Consider the following 19,428-nt stretch of genomic DNA (forward strand, 5'->3'; position numbering starts at 1 on the left):
TGGTTGGAGAATATTTTTGCCAATTCTTTGAGAAGACTTCCCCTCCAAATCCCCCCATTCCCACCCCTCCCCACCCCCCCACCCGCTTTCCTAGGAATTTCCTTCCCTAAGTTGACACCTTCATCGTTCACTTGGAAGCCCCCTTCTTCCTACCCTCAAGCAAAGAAACAAACAAGAACAGTTGTGTTCACCCAGGTTCTCTTGAGGGGCTTCCCTTAGAGGCAGGACGTGTGAGTCCCTGCCAGAAGGACCATCTAGGGAGATGTTCTCCATTCATTGCTGTCAGAGACTTAGTGCTTTTTGCACATACCTCTACAAAGAGTTTTGCATAAACACACTCTCTGCCCAGCAGGACAAAGGCAGAACAAGCTCTTTGAACAAACCAGCTCACCCTCTCATCCTCTATTGAGTTCCTACTGAGGGCTGTAATGTAGGCCCCAAAAGTGACCACTCGGAGAGGAGTGATCTGGCCAAGAGATTCTTTATTGCTGGGTGGGAGAGGGGGAGAGCAAAGAGAGAGAGAGAAAGAGAGGGGCAGGGGCTTAAATACCCTCAGTGAGAATTGGCATGATCTGATTGGTTAGAATCTTATGGTTCACGCTGATTGGAGGTTGGGGCAGAAGGAGAATTCAAGCACCATCGTGACCCTGGGAAACAGAAGCTTAAGAGTGCAGTAAGAACCGAAACCCATCGGCGCCATTATTGCCAACATTCCTCCCTTTTTTGTTTGTTAAGGAAGGGGGACTTCTTCGAGCTGGCAACGGGGCGGCGTAGGGGAAGGGAGGGTCAGTTGGCAAACAATGTTGGGGTGCTGAGTCTCATGATGGCGTACACCCAGGCTCCGAAAATGAAGATTTCCTCTTCCCTGAAGTTGATGAAGGTCCCTTATAGCCATAGATCATAAAGAGTCTCGAGCCAATCCTCCGACCTCCGCATGGTGGGTATCAGCCAACTATCCTCGTGTAGGGAGAGGTTGGTATCCCTGGAGGTACAACTGGTTACATTTTTGATCAGCAATAGCAGACATGCAGTATGATACAAGGGAGGAAGCTTAAGAATAGGAGAGCAAGAACACAGGCATTAGGATGGGCATTGGCCAGGAGAACCACTGTGAAATGTTCCCTAGACAATTTCAAGAGTCCTCCAATTCCCTTCTCCATTTTCTAATTGTTTCTCAAGAGGTGCCGCCATTGGGGGATCCCATTGATCTTGAGAGCAGTGGGTGTCATGAGAATGACCAGATGAGGGCTGGTCCATCGAAGTCCCAATGGAGAAGGTAGAAGATCCTTTTTGGAGAACAAGATGCCCTGGTTTAAAGAAATTGTTACAGAGTGGGGCAGGATCTGGTTTGCATGCTCTCTGAGAAGTTCTCTGAGAAGGCAGGTACTCAGCCAGAGGAGCAGAGTCTGCTGGAGGCAAGTTTTCTAAGAGAAATGGGTGGCCATACATATCTAAGACCCAAATAGGAATATTAGGAGGAGCATAAAAAGGTGTCTGTTCAGGGACTACATGCCTAGGATCTAAATTCGCAAAATCCTGTAACTGCCAGGAAAGCTGTAAGATGTCTAATGGTATGGGGGTTGGGAAATGGAAGATTGGGTTGATGCACTTATGACTCAGGGAGTGAGTCTGTTCCTTTAAGGCCTGTGGGAGGTAGGGGCTGTCAGGATTTAAATGTAACACTCTTGGATAAAAGAGAGCTTTAGCTCATTATTTTATATAAACTGACACTTTTAACCTTTTAAATGTTTGTACCGTATTTAGATAAAGTATAACGTAACACTGTTATAAGGTGGTCATTTAAGACACATAAGCAAATATGTAAATATGTAAATGAACTCTGATTTAGTAGTACTTAAAGCTTGACAAGATCAGCAGAAAACACAATTTCTTTGATAAAATCTTTCTCTGTAATGTTTTTTTGTAGATGTTACTCAGAGCAGAATATTAAGATAACCTTGTTATTTCATAGATATAGAGGATTTGATTTTAGTTTGACATGACCCTAAAAATCTTTTAGGCAACTCTTAGATTATATTCAACTTTAACTTTATCACACACCGAAGCTTTTACTATACACTTTTCAAACTTACTCAGACCTTCATACAACATACTAAACCCTTTGATGGTTTGTCCTTATCCTTCCTATTTGAAACAATCTTTAGGACAAACCCCTTCTTTACAAAATCCCTTCTCATCCAAAAAACCATTCCTTTTTCCTTTAACTTCTCAAAAAATACATTTATTACCTATCTATATCCTTTCCAGTTGTTTACTTTGTAACTTGTATTTTAAAATTAACTTTTATAAGAATTTTAAATTTATTATAGGGGCTGGAGCAACTAATTAGTAGCCCTTACTGTTTTAAGGAATAGGCCTAAGGCCTCATCATTCCTCAGGCTTGAGGGGATACTGTTTTAGGTGTGGAAACTGTGAGGGATTTTTTTAGTTTTATTTGAATAGGGAGGGCCATCCTGGCTCACCCTACACTCATCTCATCAGTCCACACTGTGGAATCTCTTTGTTCCTGAAGGAGGGGGCAGCAGAGATAGCTGCCTGGGGGGAGGAGAATATGAGCTTTTAATTGAGATAGTAAATCCCATCCCAGCAGGGACCCTGAAGTTTTAGGTACTATGAGGAAGGAGTGACAGAAGTGGAGGTCTCCCCAAGAGCAGGCCAGAGGCCAGGTAAACTAGTGTTCTAGGGGCTAGCCAGATTTGCCCCAAACGATAACTTTTGTCATTGGACCGGGGACCAGGAGAAAAAGGTAAAACAGAGAAACGGGCTCCATTGTCTAGGAGGAAAATGACCTTTTGTTTTTCTGCCATTATGGCTCCTCAACATTGATGCCAAGAAGTGGAGTATGGACAGGAGGCTGGGACCCATCACCCATCAACCCATAGGAGGAGGTACCTCGCCTTCCATCTGGTGACGGGGGCACTTAGCCCTCCAGTGGTTACCCTTGCAGAGGGCAGGGTCCTGGTTGGGGGCGGGGCTGTCTCCCGGGCTGTCCCCCCTTAGGCATTCTCTGCAGAAGTGACCCTCCTGCCCACCACGGTAGCAAGTTCAGGATACAGGCCTCAGTCAGGTGGGGCCCTCTCTGAGAGCAGCAATGAGGCCATGTGTCCCTTATCTTTTTCTCTCCTGTTAGTAAGGTCCTGGACATACAGACATAGCCATAAATACAGACATGGCTGCTGTGTTACTTGGTTCAATGACTTTTCCTTCAGCCACAGTCTGAGTTTTTTACGAATATCTGGGGCTGACTGTTAGAAATTTATCTTTGAGGAGAACCTCTCTCACCTGTGACTCTGAGTCCACCGTAGTATGCTTTCTGTTAGGTTGTTGCTGTAAAGTAAAGTTGTTATTTTACATTGACACCTGACACTCTGGAGAGCAAGTCTCTGAACTGTTCTGGGCCTCAGTTTCCTCACTTGAAGAATGAGGGGTCTGGTCTAAGTTAAACTACATTTTTCTACTATGAGATGGCTGAAGTGACATTAATGCCACTTATCTTCTTTACCATTTTTTTATTTTTTTAGTAATCATGGGGAATTGAACCCAGGGTTTTGCACATGCTGAGCAGACATTCTCCCATTGAACTACTTCCTCAGCCCCAAATATTATTATTATTATTATTATTATTATTATTATTATTATTTTTACTTTGGCTGCACCGGTCTTGAACTCAGGACTTTCTGCTTGTAAAGCGGCACTCTACTGCTTGAGCCATATAATCATTTCCAACCTGAGTAGCCTGGGCCGGGACCCATTGCTTTTCTAATGAGATAAGAGTCTGGTCTATTAGAAGGATAATATCCTTTCATGACAGTTGAAAGGTTTGGATCACAGAGATAAAAGCTTGAATGTATTTGGGCATCAGTACAGCTGTTTAGATGTTTTTAAATTTCCCTTAGATCTGGTAACTGGAAGGGGACATGAGACTTGCCCTCTTCCTACCATTGCCTGTTGAAGAGGGAAGCACTCGTTAAGAGGTTCTGAGTATTGGAGTAGCTTAGAAGGTAGAAATTTGTATAGGGGACCTCAGTTTACTTTTTTACTTTTATAGAAAAGGTCTAATTGGAGTATGGTATTGTAATTTAAGGAACCCTGTGAAGGCCACTTCTCTTGGGCGGCAGGCTGAGAAGTGCACTTTCTCAAGCTCACTCGGAAAGGGAGACTTGCGGGGGCAGGTGGGTGTGGACATTTTTTTTGTCCAACTGAAGTCCCAAAAGCTTCAGAGGTTTTTTTTTTTTTTTTTTTTTGGTGGTACTGGGTCTTGAACTTAGGGCCTTCACCTTGAGCCACTCTGCCACCCCTTTTTGTGATGGGTATTTTTGAGAAAGGATCTCGAGAACTATTTGCATGGTCTGGCTTCGAACTGAGATCCTCCTGATCTCTGCCTCTTGAGTAGCTAGGATTACAGGCATGAGCCACTGGCACCCAGCGAAAGGTTTCTATGGGCTAGGAATGGTAGCATTTTCTTTCATCCCAACTACTCAGGAGGCTGAGTCAAGAGGATCACTTGAGCCTAGTTCAGAGCCTGCCTGGGCAACATAGGAGACCTCATCTCAGAAAAAAAAATAAATAAACGTTTCTGTGGAATGATCACTTTCCTCTTCTTTTTGTCTTTCCAGGGTTGAGTTCCAGAATAAATTTTATAGCGGTACTGGTTTCAAGTTCCTACCCTTCTCCTTTGAGCACATTCGGGAAGGGAAGCTTGATGAATGAGCCCCTGGTAGGGCTGCCCCAGCTGAACTCATCTCCACTATCTTCCTCCCACCCTTGTTCCCTAATGAGTTACTGAGAGCTGCTTGTGCACTCTCCCAGGCTGGGATGGGCATGGGCCACTCTGCCCCAGCTTCACTGTGCCCTGGTCCACTGTGACCTAACCCGAACCTTGTGCAGAGACCCCTACCCCATGGTGCCTGGTTTACATGTGACCTTTGCTCTGCTTACTATAGGGTTTGGAGCAGGAGTTCTTGTCAGAGACCCTGCCCAAGGCTCTTCTGTTCAGACATTCCTGTGCTAAATAAAGTGTGTTTGACTCTCTTGTCTGCCTGTGTCTGCCCATATCTCCTTGTCAATTGACTCAGCCCTCTTGAGCCCATCTAGTGCTCTACACCCTCCGCCTTCTGCCAGTTTCTGCTTCTCTTGCTGATCAGAGGCCACAGCTGCGTGGCCCTGACTGGGCAGTTAGTTTGTGAAATTCTCCCCTTATCTCAAGTTTACCAGGCGCCTTCCCACTACCATGAGCCAAGGCAGCTCTGCAGACACTGCCCATGGTGTGGAGAGGCCTAGGCACTGATACTCATCTCCCTTCTCTCCCTGTACATCCCAGCAGCCCTGGGGAAAGTGAGTTGGGCCCCCACCTTCGCTCTTCACTGTGTGCTTTCCAGGGCTCAGTGTCCCGGCTATTTTGAGCCCTGATGCCCTTGGCCTTGGTGCAAGTGGAGGCTTGGCATGGGTTCCTCAGGGTAGCTGGAACATGAGGTGCTGAGGTAAGCAGGCAATAGGTCAGAAAACCAGCCTACTGGGCAAGGGAAAGGAGGGTGACTTCCCCTCCTAACTTCCCTATGAGGCATACACATTCTTCCCTTTTCATTCCTATGGAGGCCTCCAGGGCAGAGGCCCAGGAATGTGAGCAGCGGCCGACACCTGCTCCAGGAGAGGTGGGACACCCTGTTCATCTCAAGATCGTTATCACCTCAGCCTAAATTTCTCTCCCCTCTAACGGCCTGAAGCAGGCCTGGGGTGCACCCCCACCCTACCTGGCTCCCCTAGTAAAAGGTTTACAGAAAATTCTGGTCAGTGAGCTCTTTTAAGACTTGGGAAAAGGGGGTACAGCTAATCAGAAGAGATTTAGAATCATTGGAACAAAATTGAGAGTCCAGGAATAAATCCTAACACAATCAATGGATTTTTGACAAGGGGATCAAAGTAATTCAATGATGAAAGAATCATCTTCATCAAGTGGAATTAATACAACTGGGAATAAGTTTAGACTGCTCCCTCACCATATAAAAAACAAACTTGAACAGCTGTAATCCCAGCATTTAAGAGGCTGAGGCAGAGGATGAAGAGTTTGAGGCCAGCCTGAGCTACATAGTGAGACCATCTCAAAAAAAATTAAAAAAATAAAACCAAAACCCCCTCAAAGTGAATCATACGTAGACTTAAGTGAAAGAGTTGAAATTAGAAAACTGAGGGGAAGTCATAGGAGTACATCTTGACCTTAAGTTAGGCAAGCAGTGATTTTTTTAGATAGGATACAAAGCACAAGTAACAAGGGAAAAGATAAAAATGTAGATAAGTTGGACTTTGGAAAAAGCAAAACTTTTTTGCATTAAAGAATGTATAAACAACTCTTCCAACCCTCGAATAGAGGCAGTTTTTTAAGATGGGCAGAGGATTTGAATAGGCATTTCTCTGAATGACCATATGAATGGTCAAACCCAGCGAAAATGCATTAGTCATTATAGAAATGCAAATCAATGCTATGGTGAGCCACCATACCACATTCACTAAAAAGGGCCACCATTGCCTCATGTCTGTAATTCCAGCTACCCAGTAGGCAGAGACCAGGAGGATTGCACTTTGAAGCCAGACCAGGCAAATAGTTTGCAAGACCCTATCTTGAAAATACCCAACACACACATACCCAAATAGGAATGGGGCATCAGCCAAGCAAGTGCAAGGCCCTGAGTTCAATCCTCAGTACCATCAATTAATAAAAAGACTATAATATGACAATCAGAAGTGTTGGCAAGTGGGGTGCCAGTGGCTCACGCCTGTAATCCTAGCTACTCAGGAAGTAGCAATCAGGAGGATTGTGGTTCAAAGCCAGCTCAGGCAAATAATTTGCGAGACCCTATCTCATAAAAATCTATTATAAAAAAGGGCTGATGGAGCGGCTCAAGGTGAAGGCCCTGAGTTTAAACTCTAGTACAGCCAAGAAAAAAAAAAAAATGTTGGCAGAAAGAACCCCAACTCACTGCTGATGGGAACATAAACTGACAGCTACTTTGGAAAGTAGTCTGACAATTCCTCAAAATGTTAAACATAAAATTAACTGAAGACTCAACAAGTGCACTTCTAGCTATCCAAGAAACATGTAAATGTACACAAATTTCATAGCAGCGTTATTCATAATAGCCAAAATAGAAAAAGCCCAGATGTCCATCAGCAGTTTTTACTCTGCAAAAAAGAGGAGTGAAGAGCTAGGCACAGTGGTTCATGCCTGTGATCCCAGTATTTTGGGAGGTTGGGAGGAAGGCTGCATCCTCTAGGCCAGCATAGCCCACCTAGACACTGGAGTGGAGGGAGCAAAGTGCTGATCTGTGCTGCCACGTGAATAAGCCTAAGTGAAAGAAGCCAGACACAGAAGATGTATAATTCCATTTACATGAAATGTCCAGAATGGGCAGATCCATAGAAACAAAGTAGACTGGTGGCCACTAGGGGCTGAATGCTGACTGGGGAGAAAGGTTAAGACAAGTGACTGCTAATGAGTTTGGAGTTGCTTTGGGGGATGACGAAAATGTAAACTTAGCCTATGGTGATAATGTCACAATTCTGTGACCACCCTGAAACCCACTGACTTGTACACTTTAAGCTGGTGAGCCTTTTGGTACATAATCTCAATAAGCATGCATTGTGCGGAGAGGCTGGAGGGCTTCCTTGGGGAGAAAGTCCTCTCTTCTCTGGTTGACAGGCACTAAGGGGAAAGCAGGGCTCATGGGCCCTTGGCTCTGTTGAGTTCTCAGAATCTAGTGGCCTTGGGTTACCTCCAGCCAGCTAAAGATGGCTGACCAGGAACCAAGCTGGAATGTGTGGAAAATCCCAGGGCTCTGAGGTACAGTAGAGAGCAGGATGGTTCCATTGCTCCTGTTTTAAGGGACATGGCCCTTTTTGCTGAACACCAGACATCTGCTGAGTGTGTCTGTGCCCATTCAGGGACTACCCCTCCCCCTGATGTCCTAGAACCAGGGAAGGTGGCTGTGGGCCTGCTGGACTTGAGGAGTCCCAGCCTTCATAAACAGCCCCACTGTGCTGCTTTCTCCCCAGGAGCCCTGGTAGAAGAGGCACAGAGCCTGACAGCAGTCTCACCCCTTCAGTTCAATCAGTGACCCTCCCGCTTGCAGACTACCCAAGGCTCGTCCTCAGTGTGGGCTGCTCCCTGGTGGCCACACAAGGAAAGACTGTTCTTCAGGTCAAGTGGGCCAGGATCAGGGCTGAACTTGCAGGCTGGTAACTGAATTGGCAGGGCAGAGATGGAAGCAATCCTACAGCTCTATCTGGGTACATGGGCAGAGGGTCAGGCTGGCCAGGGGCAAAAAGACAGATGAGATGGAGAGCAAGATGAGATCCAGCCAACTTGTTTCACGCATTAGTGGAAAGAGTAATAAAATGTGTCACATGCTAAAAGGACCAAATAGTACAAAGTATAAAAGTGAGTCTTCCATCCCCAGCATCAAGATACCTCCCTGGGGCAATCATTGTTTACAGAGCTTTTTTATTGAAAAAACACAAATGGAGGGCTGGTGGAGTGGCTTAAGTGGTAGAGTACCTACCTAGCAAGCATGAGGCCCTAAGTTCAAACCCCAGAACCTCCAAAAAAAAAGAAAACCTACATAAAGGTAGTGTGAGTGCACTACATTCATTGGTTTGACTTGTCCACCCCACCTGCTTTGGAATAGGGTCTCACTACGTTGCAAAGGCTGGTCTTAAACTGGGCTCAAGCCCAGCCTCAGCCTCCTGAGTTGCTGGGACTACAGGTGTGCACCATCATACCAGCTTGACTTTTTTTTTTAAATATAGTTTGCAGAATATTCTGAATTCTTGCAAACACATTGTATGGGCAGAAAGATGAACACCTTTTCTCACCCCTCCTAAGAGAAACAATGACTCAAAAACCCCAAAACTCAAAAACTATCCATTTTCATACTTAGACTCAATAAACAATGGTTAGCACAGAAAAATGTGATGGGAGAAAAGGGTCTGACTAATGATAATAGATGAAAGGGGAGAAAACAAGCAAGGCCTTTTGTTCAGATTCTTGGTAGAATTCCTTCCCTCCCAGTATAGAGAAGGATCCTGTCTGGAATCAGGGTTCATGACCTACTATCAGACAAGGTATGTTGATAATGTTTATTACAGGCAGTTCTTACACAGAAAGTTGGGGAAAATTACAGTAATTAGTTGTAGGTTTATGGATTGCTTTACAAGAAGACTTCCAGTCTGTAGGACCTGCCATGGAAAAGAAGGCTTTCTAAAAGTTTCTTTGGTCTGCTTGGAGGAGAAAGGGGAGCAAGAGAAAGAGGGACAAGAGAGGGTCAGAGACTTTGCTGTGCCCAGCAAGGGAAGGGAAGAAAGGAAAGGGAAAGTGAGAGGGAGGAAGGGAAGAGAAGGAAGAGAAGAAGGGAGGGACAGCTTCTAGGCCTTTGCAATGTCATTTACTTCAAACAACTCAGTTTGAACCAAAACACCACACTTTGGGATGTCATTTTCTGAGCCTCATCACCATCTTCCACATTTTAATGCAAATGCTTAATACTTCATCCTGTAGTTGTATCTTATTCAACCAGCTCCCTCTCCCCCATCTGAGTTCCTAGCCTGTAGGGAAAGAGGAGAAAAGAGACATTAACTCTGGGCAGGGATTTAATCCATGAAGCTAGTGGCTCAGCTAGCCATGTTACCAATCCCCTGAATCTACTGCCCCTCCCAGCAACTCCTTACTACCTGGTTGACTTCCTACCCCACAGAGAGGCACCCTGAGCCTGATGGCAGACTTACAGCCCAATCCTTCCCCCACTACCCATGTGTTCCCTAAGATCCAGAAATGCTGGGGACACAGCAGGTCCTGGGAGGAGGAGGAAAGTCTTACAAATCTCAACTGGCACCAAGAGGGTCTTGGAGGGGAGAGTGAGGATGAGGGGGGAGGCTGTAGGCCGGGCTTAGAGCAGCTCCCCAGATGAGAACTGGGTGAAGTAGGGCCACACCTCCTAGGAGCTCCTTGGGGAGCCAAGAATAGAGTGGGGGTACTGCAGTTGCACTTGGGTAGGGGGTAGCAACAGGCACTCAGTGGATGCCTGTTGTCTTTCTGGGTCCTGTGGACTATACAACCTCTCTCTGACCCCTTCTCCTTGTCCCTAAGCTGCTCCATTCAGCCATGGCAGTCTGAAAAAGTCAACACCTGTCTCCAAAAGGACTCAGAGTCCTTTTAGAAATAGTAGTCTTTCCAGAGCCCACCATTCCGGTGGTCCTACTAACCCTCTCCCTGCCCAGATAGGCAGCCGTGACAAGACCCTGTTCTAAGAGTTAGACCTCCCTATTCTAGTCCCCACTGCTTATGGACCTTGCCCAAGGCACTTTCTTCCTCTGGCTTCAGTTTGCCAATCTGTAAAATAAAGACAATTCCTGTCCTGTTACTACTGTCCTTTGGGGGCAGCCTTGCCATGCCCACCAGGACCTGCTGCAGGCCAGGATGAGCTCCCATGGCCACCCTTCTACCATCTTTACCTTCTGGGGGCCTTCATCTACGTGAGGCAAACTAAATTAGGGAAAGTAAGGCATGGAAACCAAGAGCCAGAAACTAAGAATAAACACTGTGTTTATAGATAAGTTGAAATCTCTCATTCCCCATTAGTTCTACAACAGCTGCCCATGTTCTTAACCTTGCACTAATGATTTGCCCAGAGCGCTGGATAAGCATGGCCTGGGAGAGTATCTCAAAAAAACAAAACAAAGCAAACAAACAATCTGCCAGGTGCCAGTGGCTCATACCTATAATCCTAGCTACTTGGGAGGCTGAGATCAGGAGGATGGAGGTTTGAGACCAGCCCAGGCAAATAATTCCTAAGACTCCATCTCCAAAATAACCAAAGCAAAATGGACTAGCTGTGTTGCTTAAGCAGTACAGCGCCTGCTTTGAAGTTTCAAAGCCCTGATTTCAAATTCCAATCCCATCAAAAAAAAAAAAACTTAAGAAAAACATCTGACAAAACTCATCATTGAACTAAAAAGGATAGCTCATTAGAGGAACGTTTATTTTCCTCCTAATAATGGGCTTTTCTGCCCTAAACAAATACCTTCTAAAAGAAAGGACCTGGGAGATTCTCAGATATATTACCTATGTTGCTTAAGGAGGCTTGGTCTCAGGGAATCTTAAACTTACCAATTCCAAGAACACAAAATACAATTAGAGGAGGGTTGTTGTCACAGCAAATGATGAACGTGACAGATGTTGAAACAAAGAAGCATACCCAGAGATAAGGCCTAGAGCCCTACGTGACTTGACCCTCATAATACACCCGACACAAAAGACTCAGTCTTCTCAGATGCCCACATCCCCCAGCCTTTTGAGATGGACTCTGTTTTTCTGTTTTGCTAAATAAAACTCTATCAATTTCTTACCTAACTAGACTGCTCCAGAAGTTCTTTTCTGTGATGATGTCACAAACTCGGTTGGCACGGTTGCCCTGAATACAGCATCCTGTGTCATAAAATTGCCACTCCAGATTGAGGTTATGCTCTCTAGAAGCCTCCCTGGGTTTGAACAGGTCCTGGTTCTGGTGACATCCCTCAGCCCGGAAGACTCTTGCCTCCCTCTTCTCCAGACAATTCATACTCATCCTTGGGTTTCAGGTTAAATTATAAAAGGTATTTAGAAGCTGCTTTTTGCTAAAAACACTGACTCCTTACTTGGCCTCCTTGCCTCCATCTTACATCTGTCTTTGCTTTTTTGCTTTTTGTGTCTTTGCTCTGAACAGTCACTTTGCAGCCATTTTGGAATGCAGGAAGGACAAAACTGATAACATCTTGTGACAAGAGTCAACAATGATTCTGCCTGATCAATCTTGAGATAATCAACCAGAATGCACCTGTGACCGGGACTATTTAATAATTATGTATGTCTCTCATTCTCTACCCCAATTCTTTCTCTATTTAAACCTGAGGCTCATGTCTGTACCCCAAAGATGGGCTGAAATGCTAACTTTGACTCTTCTGCACATACCTATGGTGCATAATAAATCTTTCTCTGCCCTTCATCATTACACTTTGTTATTTGTACTACTGGGGTTTGAACTGAGGGACTTGAGTTTGCCAGACAAGCACTCTACTACTTGCTTTGCTTATTTATTTTGCTTTAGTTAGTTTTCAGATTTGGTCTCATACTTTTGCCCAGGCCAGCCTTGGACAGTTATCCTCTTAACTCTGCTTCCAGAGTATCTGTGATTACAGATGTGCACTACCATGCCCAGCTTCAAGCTTTTTTCCTTTGCCCTTCTTCATGGCATCACCACCATGATAGAAATCCTTATGTATTTGGTTTCTAAGTCTCCCTCAGATTAAAGACATCAGGAGCCATCTATCTCTTTACCTGTATCCCAGGAGCTATGACAATGTCTGGTACAAAATAAATTACAAATACAAATTTATTAGATGGAGGGCTGGGAATGTAGCTCAGGGGTACGGTCTTGCCTGCGTGCCTGAGGACCTGGTTTCAACCCAACAGTTCCAAAAAGGAAGTTTATTGTGTGGTTGGCTGGATGGAAAGGAAATGATTTGCAAGTGAAACTGCGTTGTACGTGAGGCGCTTTGGGAAGGCGAGGGGGCCGCACCCGGCCTTGGACTTGTGATGGGGTCACGCGCTCCTCCACCGCATGTAGTCGGAAGACATCCGCCGGCGCGGTCAGGACCCGGAAACGAAGTCCGACCGCGGGTAGCGGCAGTGCGCCCTTCTGTGCCACGTGGCCTGAGGCCCGCCGCTTATTGGACGCAGGCGGTCCCGCCCCTCTGGTCCTGAGCCCGGATTGGTCGTCCGTCTCCAGGCTGAGAACATGGAAGCGGCAATGGTGGCCGTGGCGCTGGGGTTCCTCCTCCTGGCGGGGGCCGGGGCCTCGGCCGGCGACGAGGCCCGGGAGGCGGCGGCCGTGCGGGCGCTCGTGGTCAGGCTGCTGGGGCCCGGGCCGGCGGCCGACTTCTCGGTGTCGGTGGAGCGCGCCCTGGCGGCCGAGACAGGCTTGGACACCTACAGCCTGAGCGGTGGCGGCGGGGCGCGCGTGCGGGTGCGGGGCTCCACCGGTGTGGCGGCCGCCGCGGGGCTGCACCGCTACCTGCGCGACTTCTGCGGCTGCCAGGTGGCCTGGTCCGGCTCTCAGCTGCACCTGCCGCGGCCGCTGCCCGCGGTGCCTGACGAGCTGACCGAGGCCACGCCCAACAGGTATCTGTCCAGACTGCCCCGTGCAGCACTGGGGCAGCTGCCTCCAGCCTCCAGCCCCGGGGTGCCCACCCATTCCTGCACTGGGCTGGAGCTGCAGAAACCTGGAAGCTTGAGTAGGAAGCACGGGCTCTGGGGTCCATTAACTGTGCCGTCAGATCCTAGCTCCACCTCGAACAGTTGTGTGTTCTTGAGCAAGTCGCTTAGCCTCTCAGAGCCTCGGGTGGCCCATCTGAAAAGATGGAAATAATGGCGTCCACCGTGCATTTGTGAGGATTTGCACGATAATGGACGTGGGCGTAGAACGGCTGGGGCGTAATTGTGATCAGTAAATTCTAGTCCCTCCCTCTCTCTCTCTCTTTGAAGATGCTGATGCGCACCCGGCTCACAGGCCTCTGTTCTAGCACTTGCCACACTGTGTGGACGGGATGTGTTCACATACCTGTTTCCCCATCAGGTCAGGGACCCCTTTCCTGGACAGGGACTCAAAAAGTGTTGAATGAAAATGGAACATGTGTCCACAAATATCTGCCAGGCTAGAAGGCCCTGGAAGAAGCTCCTCCTGGGTGGATCCTGGAGAGAAGCAGTCAAGGGTTCAGTTTGAAAGCCCTCTCTCTCCGCTGTGGGAGTGTGGGAGTGTGGGGTGTTGTCTCAGGGCCAGGTTGTCTCTGAGGTCTTCCAGACAAATGGACCCTCAGGGGTGCTAGGCATCCTCTCTGCCCACAGCAATGTGCTCCTGCTTGCAGGTACCGCTATTACCAGAATGTGTGCACGCAAAGCTATTCGTTTGTATGGTGGGACTGGGCCCGCTGGGAGCAAGAAATTGACTGGATGGCGCTGAACGGCATCAACCTGGCGCTGGCCTGGAACGGCCAGGAGGCCATCTGGGAGCGGGTGGGTGCCCACCTGGCTCCTCTACACAGTCTTACCTACCTCATTCTCTGCCTCCTGTGTGCCTGCCCCCCCACCCCGTGCAGTACCTGGTACACAGAGAATAAAGGCTCCAGAAGTGTTTGTGTCATGCATGATGGCTCCAGCCCCTCAGAAACTGAGACTTCCATTAGTGAGATGAATATATCTGAGTATTTACTGTGGGTGAGACCCCCCCAGCCCTCTGCTGAAACAGCATAAGCCACTAAGGCACACATATCCACCCCCGATCTAAAGGTAGATTCTACCTCATTAGCTGTCTTGGCCCATTCCCTAGGAGCCTCATGGTTCTTTGGCTTTCCTTCTTTTTCCCTGTAGCTCACTTTGTTCCATGAAACCTTCCAAAATTGTCCCTGGTTTGGGGAAAGCCCCTTTGCCCCACCCCCTCACCCAAAGGTGGCACTTTGGTGAACTTAAACTGCTCACAGGTCTGTTTCACCTGGACTGTGGGCTCCCTACAGGCTAGGGCACAATTTTGTCTTGGTAGCTCTAGTGCCCAGCATAGAGAAGCAATGATGAATGCTTGTTGAATGAATGAATTGGAGAATAAAGGTAAGTGTTAATATGTGGGGATTGCCTTCCTCTTCAGGTGTACCTGGCCTTGGGCCTGACCCAGTCAGAGATCAATGAGTATTTCACTGGTCCTGCCTTCCTGGCCTGGGGGCGCATGGGCAATCTGCACACCTGGGGTGGCCCCCTGACCCGCTTCTGGCACATCAAGCAGCTTTACTTGCAGGTAAAATGATGGGGAAGGGAAGCAGTGGAATTAATACTGGATGGTCACAGGTCCATGGAGGGTGGTATTCGGTCAGCCTCAAGGCTTTTAACTGACCCCTGGGGCTCTGTCTTGAGCAAGTGAGAGCCTCCCCAGCAGTGGTCCTGTTTACAGCTGCTATCCATTCCTCCCAGCATCGGATCCTGGACCGGATGCGCTCTTTCGGCATGATCCCAGTGTTACCTGCATTTGCAGGGCATGTCCCCAAGGCTATCACCAGGTGAGGTTCTCCCTTACCACCCACTCAGCTGAGCAGAGAGTTTTTCCTCTGTAAGACATAACTTGAAGAAAAACTTAAAAGCTGGGCGTGGTGGTGCATGGTTATCATCCCAGCTACTCTGGAGGCAGAGGTAGGAGGATTGAGGTCAGAGGCCTTCCATAGCAAAGTTAGCTCTAGACCCTATCTGAAGACAAACCAAATGTAAAAGGGCAGGGGGCCTGGTTCAAAAGGTAGAGCACTTGCTTGGGAGGTCCAAGACCCTGGGTTCAATCCCCAGTACAAACACAAAACAATAAAACAAAAAAAAACCGTTAAGCTCTGAATGTTGACCTTGGGTTAGATTCCTGGTTCTGTTACCAGTCATGACATGACTGCTCCCAGCCTCAGTTTCCTCACTAGTAAAATGGGATCCTAACCTACTTTACCATGAAGTTTGGGTATGTGTATGACTTTGTGGAGAATGCTAGGCAGGCGCTCTACCACTTGAGCCACTCCGCCAGCCAAGTGACTGCTGTTATTAGTAGTATGGGGTCGCACTGGTCCTTGTCATTTTGCTTTTCTGGGCTATACCATCCTCCTGTTGGCCAGGAAGGGCTTCAAGGCCCAGCCTAGCCCTCCCCTTTCTCAGCAAGCCTTGCCAGCTCCCCCAGGAGTCTCCTTTGTGTGCATGAGCACTTGGTCACCACCATTCCCACAGCACTGAGCTTGCTGCTGGCCTTGCTGGCTGCCCTGTCACCTTCCTCACCAGGTAACAGGAACCTCATTCATTCATTCAGTGAATGTTTATCCAGCTGTCTGAGGCTGCTAGATCCAGCTCTGTGTTGGGTCCTGGAAAGGCTTTGTTCCTAATGGGAGACACTTGAAAGAAGAAAATGACACAGTAACAAGGCAGGAATATATGTGGGTCCCCATGGAAGAGGGGCAGAAAGGGTTTATGGCAAAGATATTGTTGAGCCCAGTGGTAATAAACAAGAAGTGTTTTCTTTCCAGCCAGTGGAAGGGGGAGAGATAGCAAAAGCTTTCCAGAAAGGTGACACTTAAAAGATAGTAAGGAAGAAGTAAGTAGATAAGCAGAAGGAGGAGGACGGGATGCCAGGTAGAGGGCACAGCATGTGCAAAAGCGTAGGGACGTACAAAGACGAATTTTGATGCTATGGGTGTTATGAAGCTGATGAAAGATTACAAGCCAAGAATACTGTGTCAGCCTCCAGACACTCTGAGCTTTTTCTCCCCATTAGGGTGTTTCCACAGGCCAATGTCACCCAGTTGGGTAGTTGGGGACACTTCAACTGCTCCTACTCCTGCTCCTTCCTTCTGGCTCCAGAAGACACTGTATTCAGCCTCATCGGGAGCCTCTTCCTATGGGAACTGATCAAAGAGTTTGGCACAGACCACATCTATGGGGCTGACACTTTCAATGAGATGCAGCCTCTCTCCTCGGAACCCTCCTACCTCACTGCAGCCACCGCTGCTGTCTATGAAGCCATGATCACTGGTATGGGGCCTGGAGGGGTAGGGGAGAGAAACTCCCAGACCAGCAGGGAGATGATGATGGCAGAGGTCAATAGAGGGGGGAGGAGGGACTGGGCATAAGAACAGCCCACTGTAGCACACAGCACTTGGCCGCTTACCCAGCACTTGTGCACACACACCAGCTCATTTAATCCCACTGAGGTTGAGAGGTAAACTCTGGAGCCACAGACTCCAGGATTAACAATTCCTAGCTGTGTGGTTTCTGACAAGCTACCTCCTTCCCAGTGTCTCAGTGGTTTCCTCTGAACCATGGGGCAGCCTCATAGGACACTGTAAAGAGATTTTAGCTGGTGTCTACCTCACTGTTGAAGTAGGTCAAGCAGGCCAGAGGTTAAGGTTTGTGCCCAAAGACGGTAAAGTATCCATCCTGCTATACAAATGCAAACCCAGGGCTCCCTTCCACCACTTATGGATGAGGGGCAGAGGGGCCTAAGTCAGGAATGGCCTGGTGAGGAGGCCTCTGTGTCACCCAGAAAGGGAGCAGATTGGCTTAGGCTTCCTTGAGTAGTGCTCTCCAAATGTGATCCACAACCAGTGGCATGAGCATCCCCCTGAAGCATATCAGCATGAGTCCATTTTTCACTACTACAACAAAATACCTGAGGTTTACTTTGGCTCACAGTTCTGGAGGTTCAAGGGCCCACATCTGGTGGCCTTCTAAGGGGCACAGGGCATCACATGGTGAGAGACAGGAAGTGCAGGTGTATGTGTTCTTTGTTCTCTCCCTCTTCTCATAAAGCCACCAGGGTTCTGTCATGGGGGTTCCACCCTGATGACTTATGTAATCCTAATCACCTCCCAAAGCCCCCACCTCTGACCACTTTAGTTGGGTTAATTTCCACCCTCTTACAACCTCTCAACGGGGATAAAATTTCAGTACATGAACCCTTGGGGGACACACTCAAACTGTACCTAAACCGTAACAGTGCCAGATATGTGAATTCTCAGACCCCACCCCCAATCGCCTGAGTTGAATGGTCCAGAAGCTGGGGCCCAGGAACCCATGTCTTTAAGAAGCCCTCTGTATAGTTCTGAAGCCCAGGACCCAGATGAGCTCGCAGTCAGGAGGAGACAGGATGGGGAGGGTATGGTGATGGTGATCCTGCCAATTACAGGGGAATGTGTATCTTGTGACAGTCACTTCTTGGGACCTGTGTTCTCATCTGTAGAATGAGGTCAACAGTCCCCTGGCCCTCTCTCCTCTCATCACCCCTCCTTTCTGTTCTTTCCACTCCCCAACTGCAGTGGATCCTGATGCCGTGTGGCTGCTCCAAGGCTGGCTCTTCCAGCACCAGCCCGAATTTTGGGGACTCCCCCAGGTCAAGGCTGTGCTGGGGGCCGTGCCCCAAGGTCGCCTCCTAGTTCTGGACCTGTTTGCTGAGAACCAGCCTGTATACACCCGCACAGCCTCCTTCCAGGGCCAGCCCTTCATCTGGTGCATGCTACATAACTTTGGGGGTAACCACGGCCTATTTGGAGCTCTGGAGGCTGTGAACCAAGGCCCCAAGGCTGCTCACCTCTTCCCCAACTCCACCATGGTAGGCACTGGCATAGCCCCTGAGGGCATTGGCCAGAATGAAGTGGTCTATGCCCTCATGGCCGAACTGGGGTGGCGGAAAGAGCCAGTGCCAGATTTGGCAGCCTGGGTAAGCAACTTTGCTGCAAGGCGGTATGGGGTCTCCCAGCGGGAGACAGAGGCAGCCTGGAGACTGCTGCTCAGAAGTGTCTACAACTGCTCTGGTGAGGCCTGCAGAGGGCACAACCACAGCCCACTGGTCAAGCGGCCATCCCTGCAGATGAATACCACTGTCTGGTACAACCGATCAGATGTGTTTGAGGCCTGGCGGCTGCTGCTAATAGCTGCTTCCAACCTGACCACTAACCCAGCCTTCCGCTATGACCTGCTAGATGTCACCCGCCAGGCAGTCCAGGAGCTGGTCAGCTTGTACTATGAGGAGGCGAGGACTGCCTATATGAACAAGGAGCTCATTTCCCTGCTCAGAGCTGGAGGCATCCTGGTCTATGAGCTTCTGCCTGCATTGGACCAGGTGTTGGCTAGTGACAGCCGGTTCTTGCTGGGCAGCTGGCTGGAGCAGGCCCGAGGGGTGGCAGTCAGTGAAGCTGAGGCCCATTTGTACGAGCAGAACAGCCGCTTCCAGCTGACCTTGTGGGGGCCTGAGGGCAACATTCTAGACTATGCAAACAAGCAGCTGTCTGGACTGGTGGCTGATTACTACAAGCCCCGCTGGGGCCTGTTCCTCCAGACCTTGGTGGATAGCTTGGCCCAGGGTGTCCCTTTCCAACAGCACCAGTTTGATGAGAAAGTCTTCCAGGTGGAGCAGGCCTTTGTTCTCAGCAAGAAGAGATATCCTATCTACCCCCAAGGTGACACTGTGGACCTAGCCAGGAAGATTTTCCTCAAATATTCCCCCCGGGGGGTTGCTGGATCTTTGTGACAGATTAATCACCATCCAGTCATGGTCATGTTCTCCTGTACTGCAGGCTGGGACAGGTTTTGAAGCCTGGGACTAGATAAAGCATCATCATAGGGTGTCCCCACACCTGGAAAGAGGAGGCATGCATGGTTTGGAGGAAAATGAGCTGCCCACTGCTGCCAACCCCACATTTGGTATTAAAGTACTGTTTTCTGCCAACTTAATAAACTGATGAATTGTTGTGAGTCTGTCAGAATGAAAAGGTCATTGCCAAGATGTGTATAGCATGGACCCTGGGGTGGGGCCAATTCTC

The 19,428-nt window shown here is 48.5% G+C and overlaps 2 protein-coding genes across 11 annotated transcripts in view; both read left to right on the plus strand.

Moving 5' to 3' along the window:
* Atp6v0a1 (ATPase H+ transporting V0 subunit a1) overlaps positions 1 to 5,053 on the plus strand; it is a 51,547-nt gene extending 46,494 nt beyond the window's left edge. For all 8 annotated transcript variants that reach the window (XM_074045761.1, XM_074045763.1, XM_020165158.2 and 5 more), the window contains one exon: positions 4,638 to 5,053. In XM_074045761.1, coding sequence (XP_073901862.1) covers positions 4,638 to 4,731 — 94 coding nt within the window. In that variant the 3' untranslated portion in view covers positions 4,732 to 5,053. The remainder of the gene's footprint in view (positions 1 to 4,637) is intronic.
* A 7,774-nt stretch (positions 5,054 to 12,827) lies between these two features.
* Positions 12,828 to 19,360, plus strand: Naglu (N-acetyl-alpha-glucosaminidase). 3 transcript variants are annotated; one of them, XM_020165159.2, is made up of 6 exons: positions 12,828 to 13,225; positions 13,969 to 14,116; positions 14,742 to 14,888; positions 15,062 to 15,147; positions 16,386 to 16,642; positions 17,926 to 19,360. In XM_020165159.2, the coding sequence occupies exons 1-6, from the start codon at positions 12,843 to 12,845 to the stop codon at positions 19,134 to 19,136; spliced, it is 2,232 nt and encodes a 743-aa protein (XP_020020748.2). In that variant the 5' UTR covers positions 12,828 to 12,842; the 3' UTR covers positions 19,137 to 19,360. The 3 variants fall into 3 exon arrangements, with proteins under 3 accessions (XP_020020748.2, XP_073901877.1, XP_073901878.1); XM_074045776.1 differs by lacking the exon at positions 13,969 to 14,116 and having other exon boundaries at positions 13,098 to 13,225; XM_074045777.1 differs by lacking the exons at positions 12,828 to 13,225; positions 13,969 to 14,116 and having other exon boundaries at positions 14,752 to 14,888; positions 15,042 to 15,147.
* The last annotated feature ends 68 nt before the right edge of the window (positions 19,361 to 19,428 follow it).

Source organism: Castor canadensis, chromosome 11 (assembly GCF_047511655.1).
Source record: "Castor canadensis chromosome 11, mCasCan1.hap1v2, whole genome shotgun sequence".
Classification (NCBI taxonomy): Eukaryota; Metazoa; Chordata; class Mammalia; order Rodentia; family Castoridae; genus Castor; species Castor canadensis.

What these genes read in the sequence shown, in the direction of transcription:
- Naglu (XM_020165159.2), top strand. Translation starts at nt 12,843, where the DNA reads ATGGAAGCGGCAATGGTGGCCGTGGCGCTGGGGTTCCTCCTCCTGGCG. An exon ending in ACCGAGGCCACGCCCAACAG is followed by an intron (nt 13,226 to 13,968) that starts GTATCTGTCCAG and finishes TCCTGCTTGCAG; the next exon opens with GTACCGCTATTACCAGAATG. An exon ending in AGGAGGCCATCTGGGAGCGG is followed by an intron (nt 14,117 to 14,741) that starts GTGGGTGCCCAC and finishes CTTCCTCTTCAG; the next exon opens with GTGTACCTGGCCTTGGGCCT.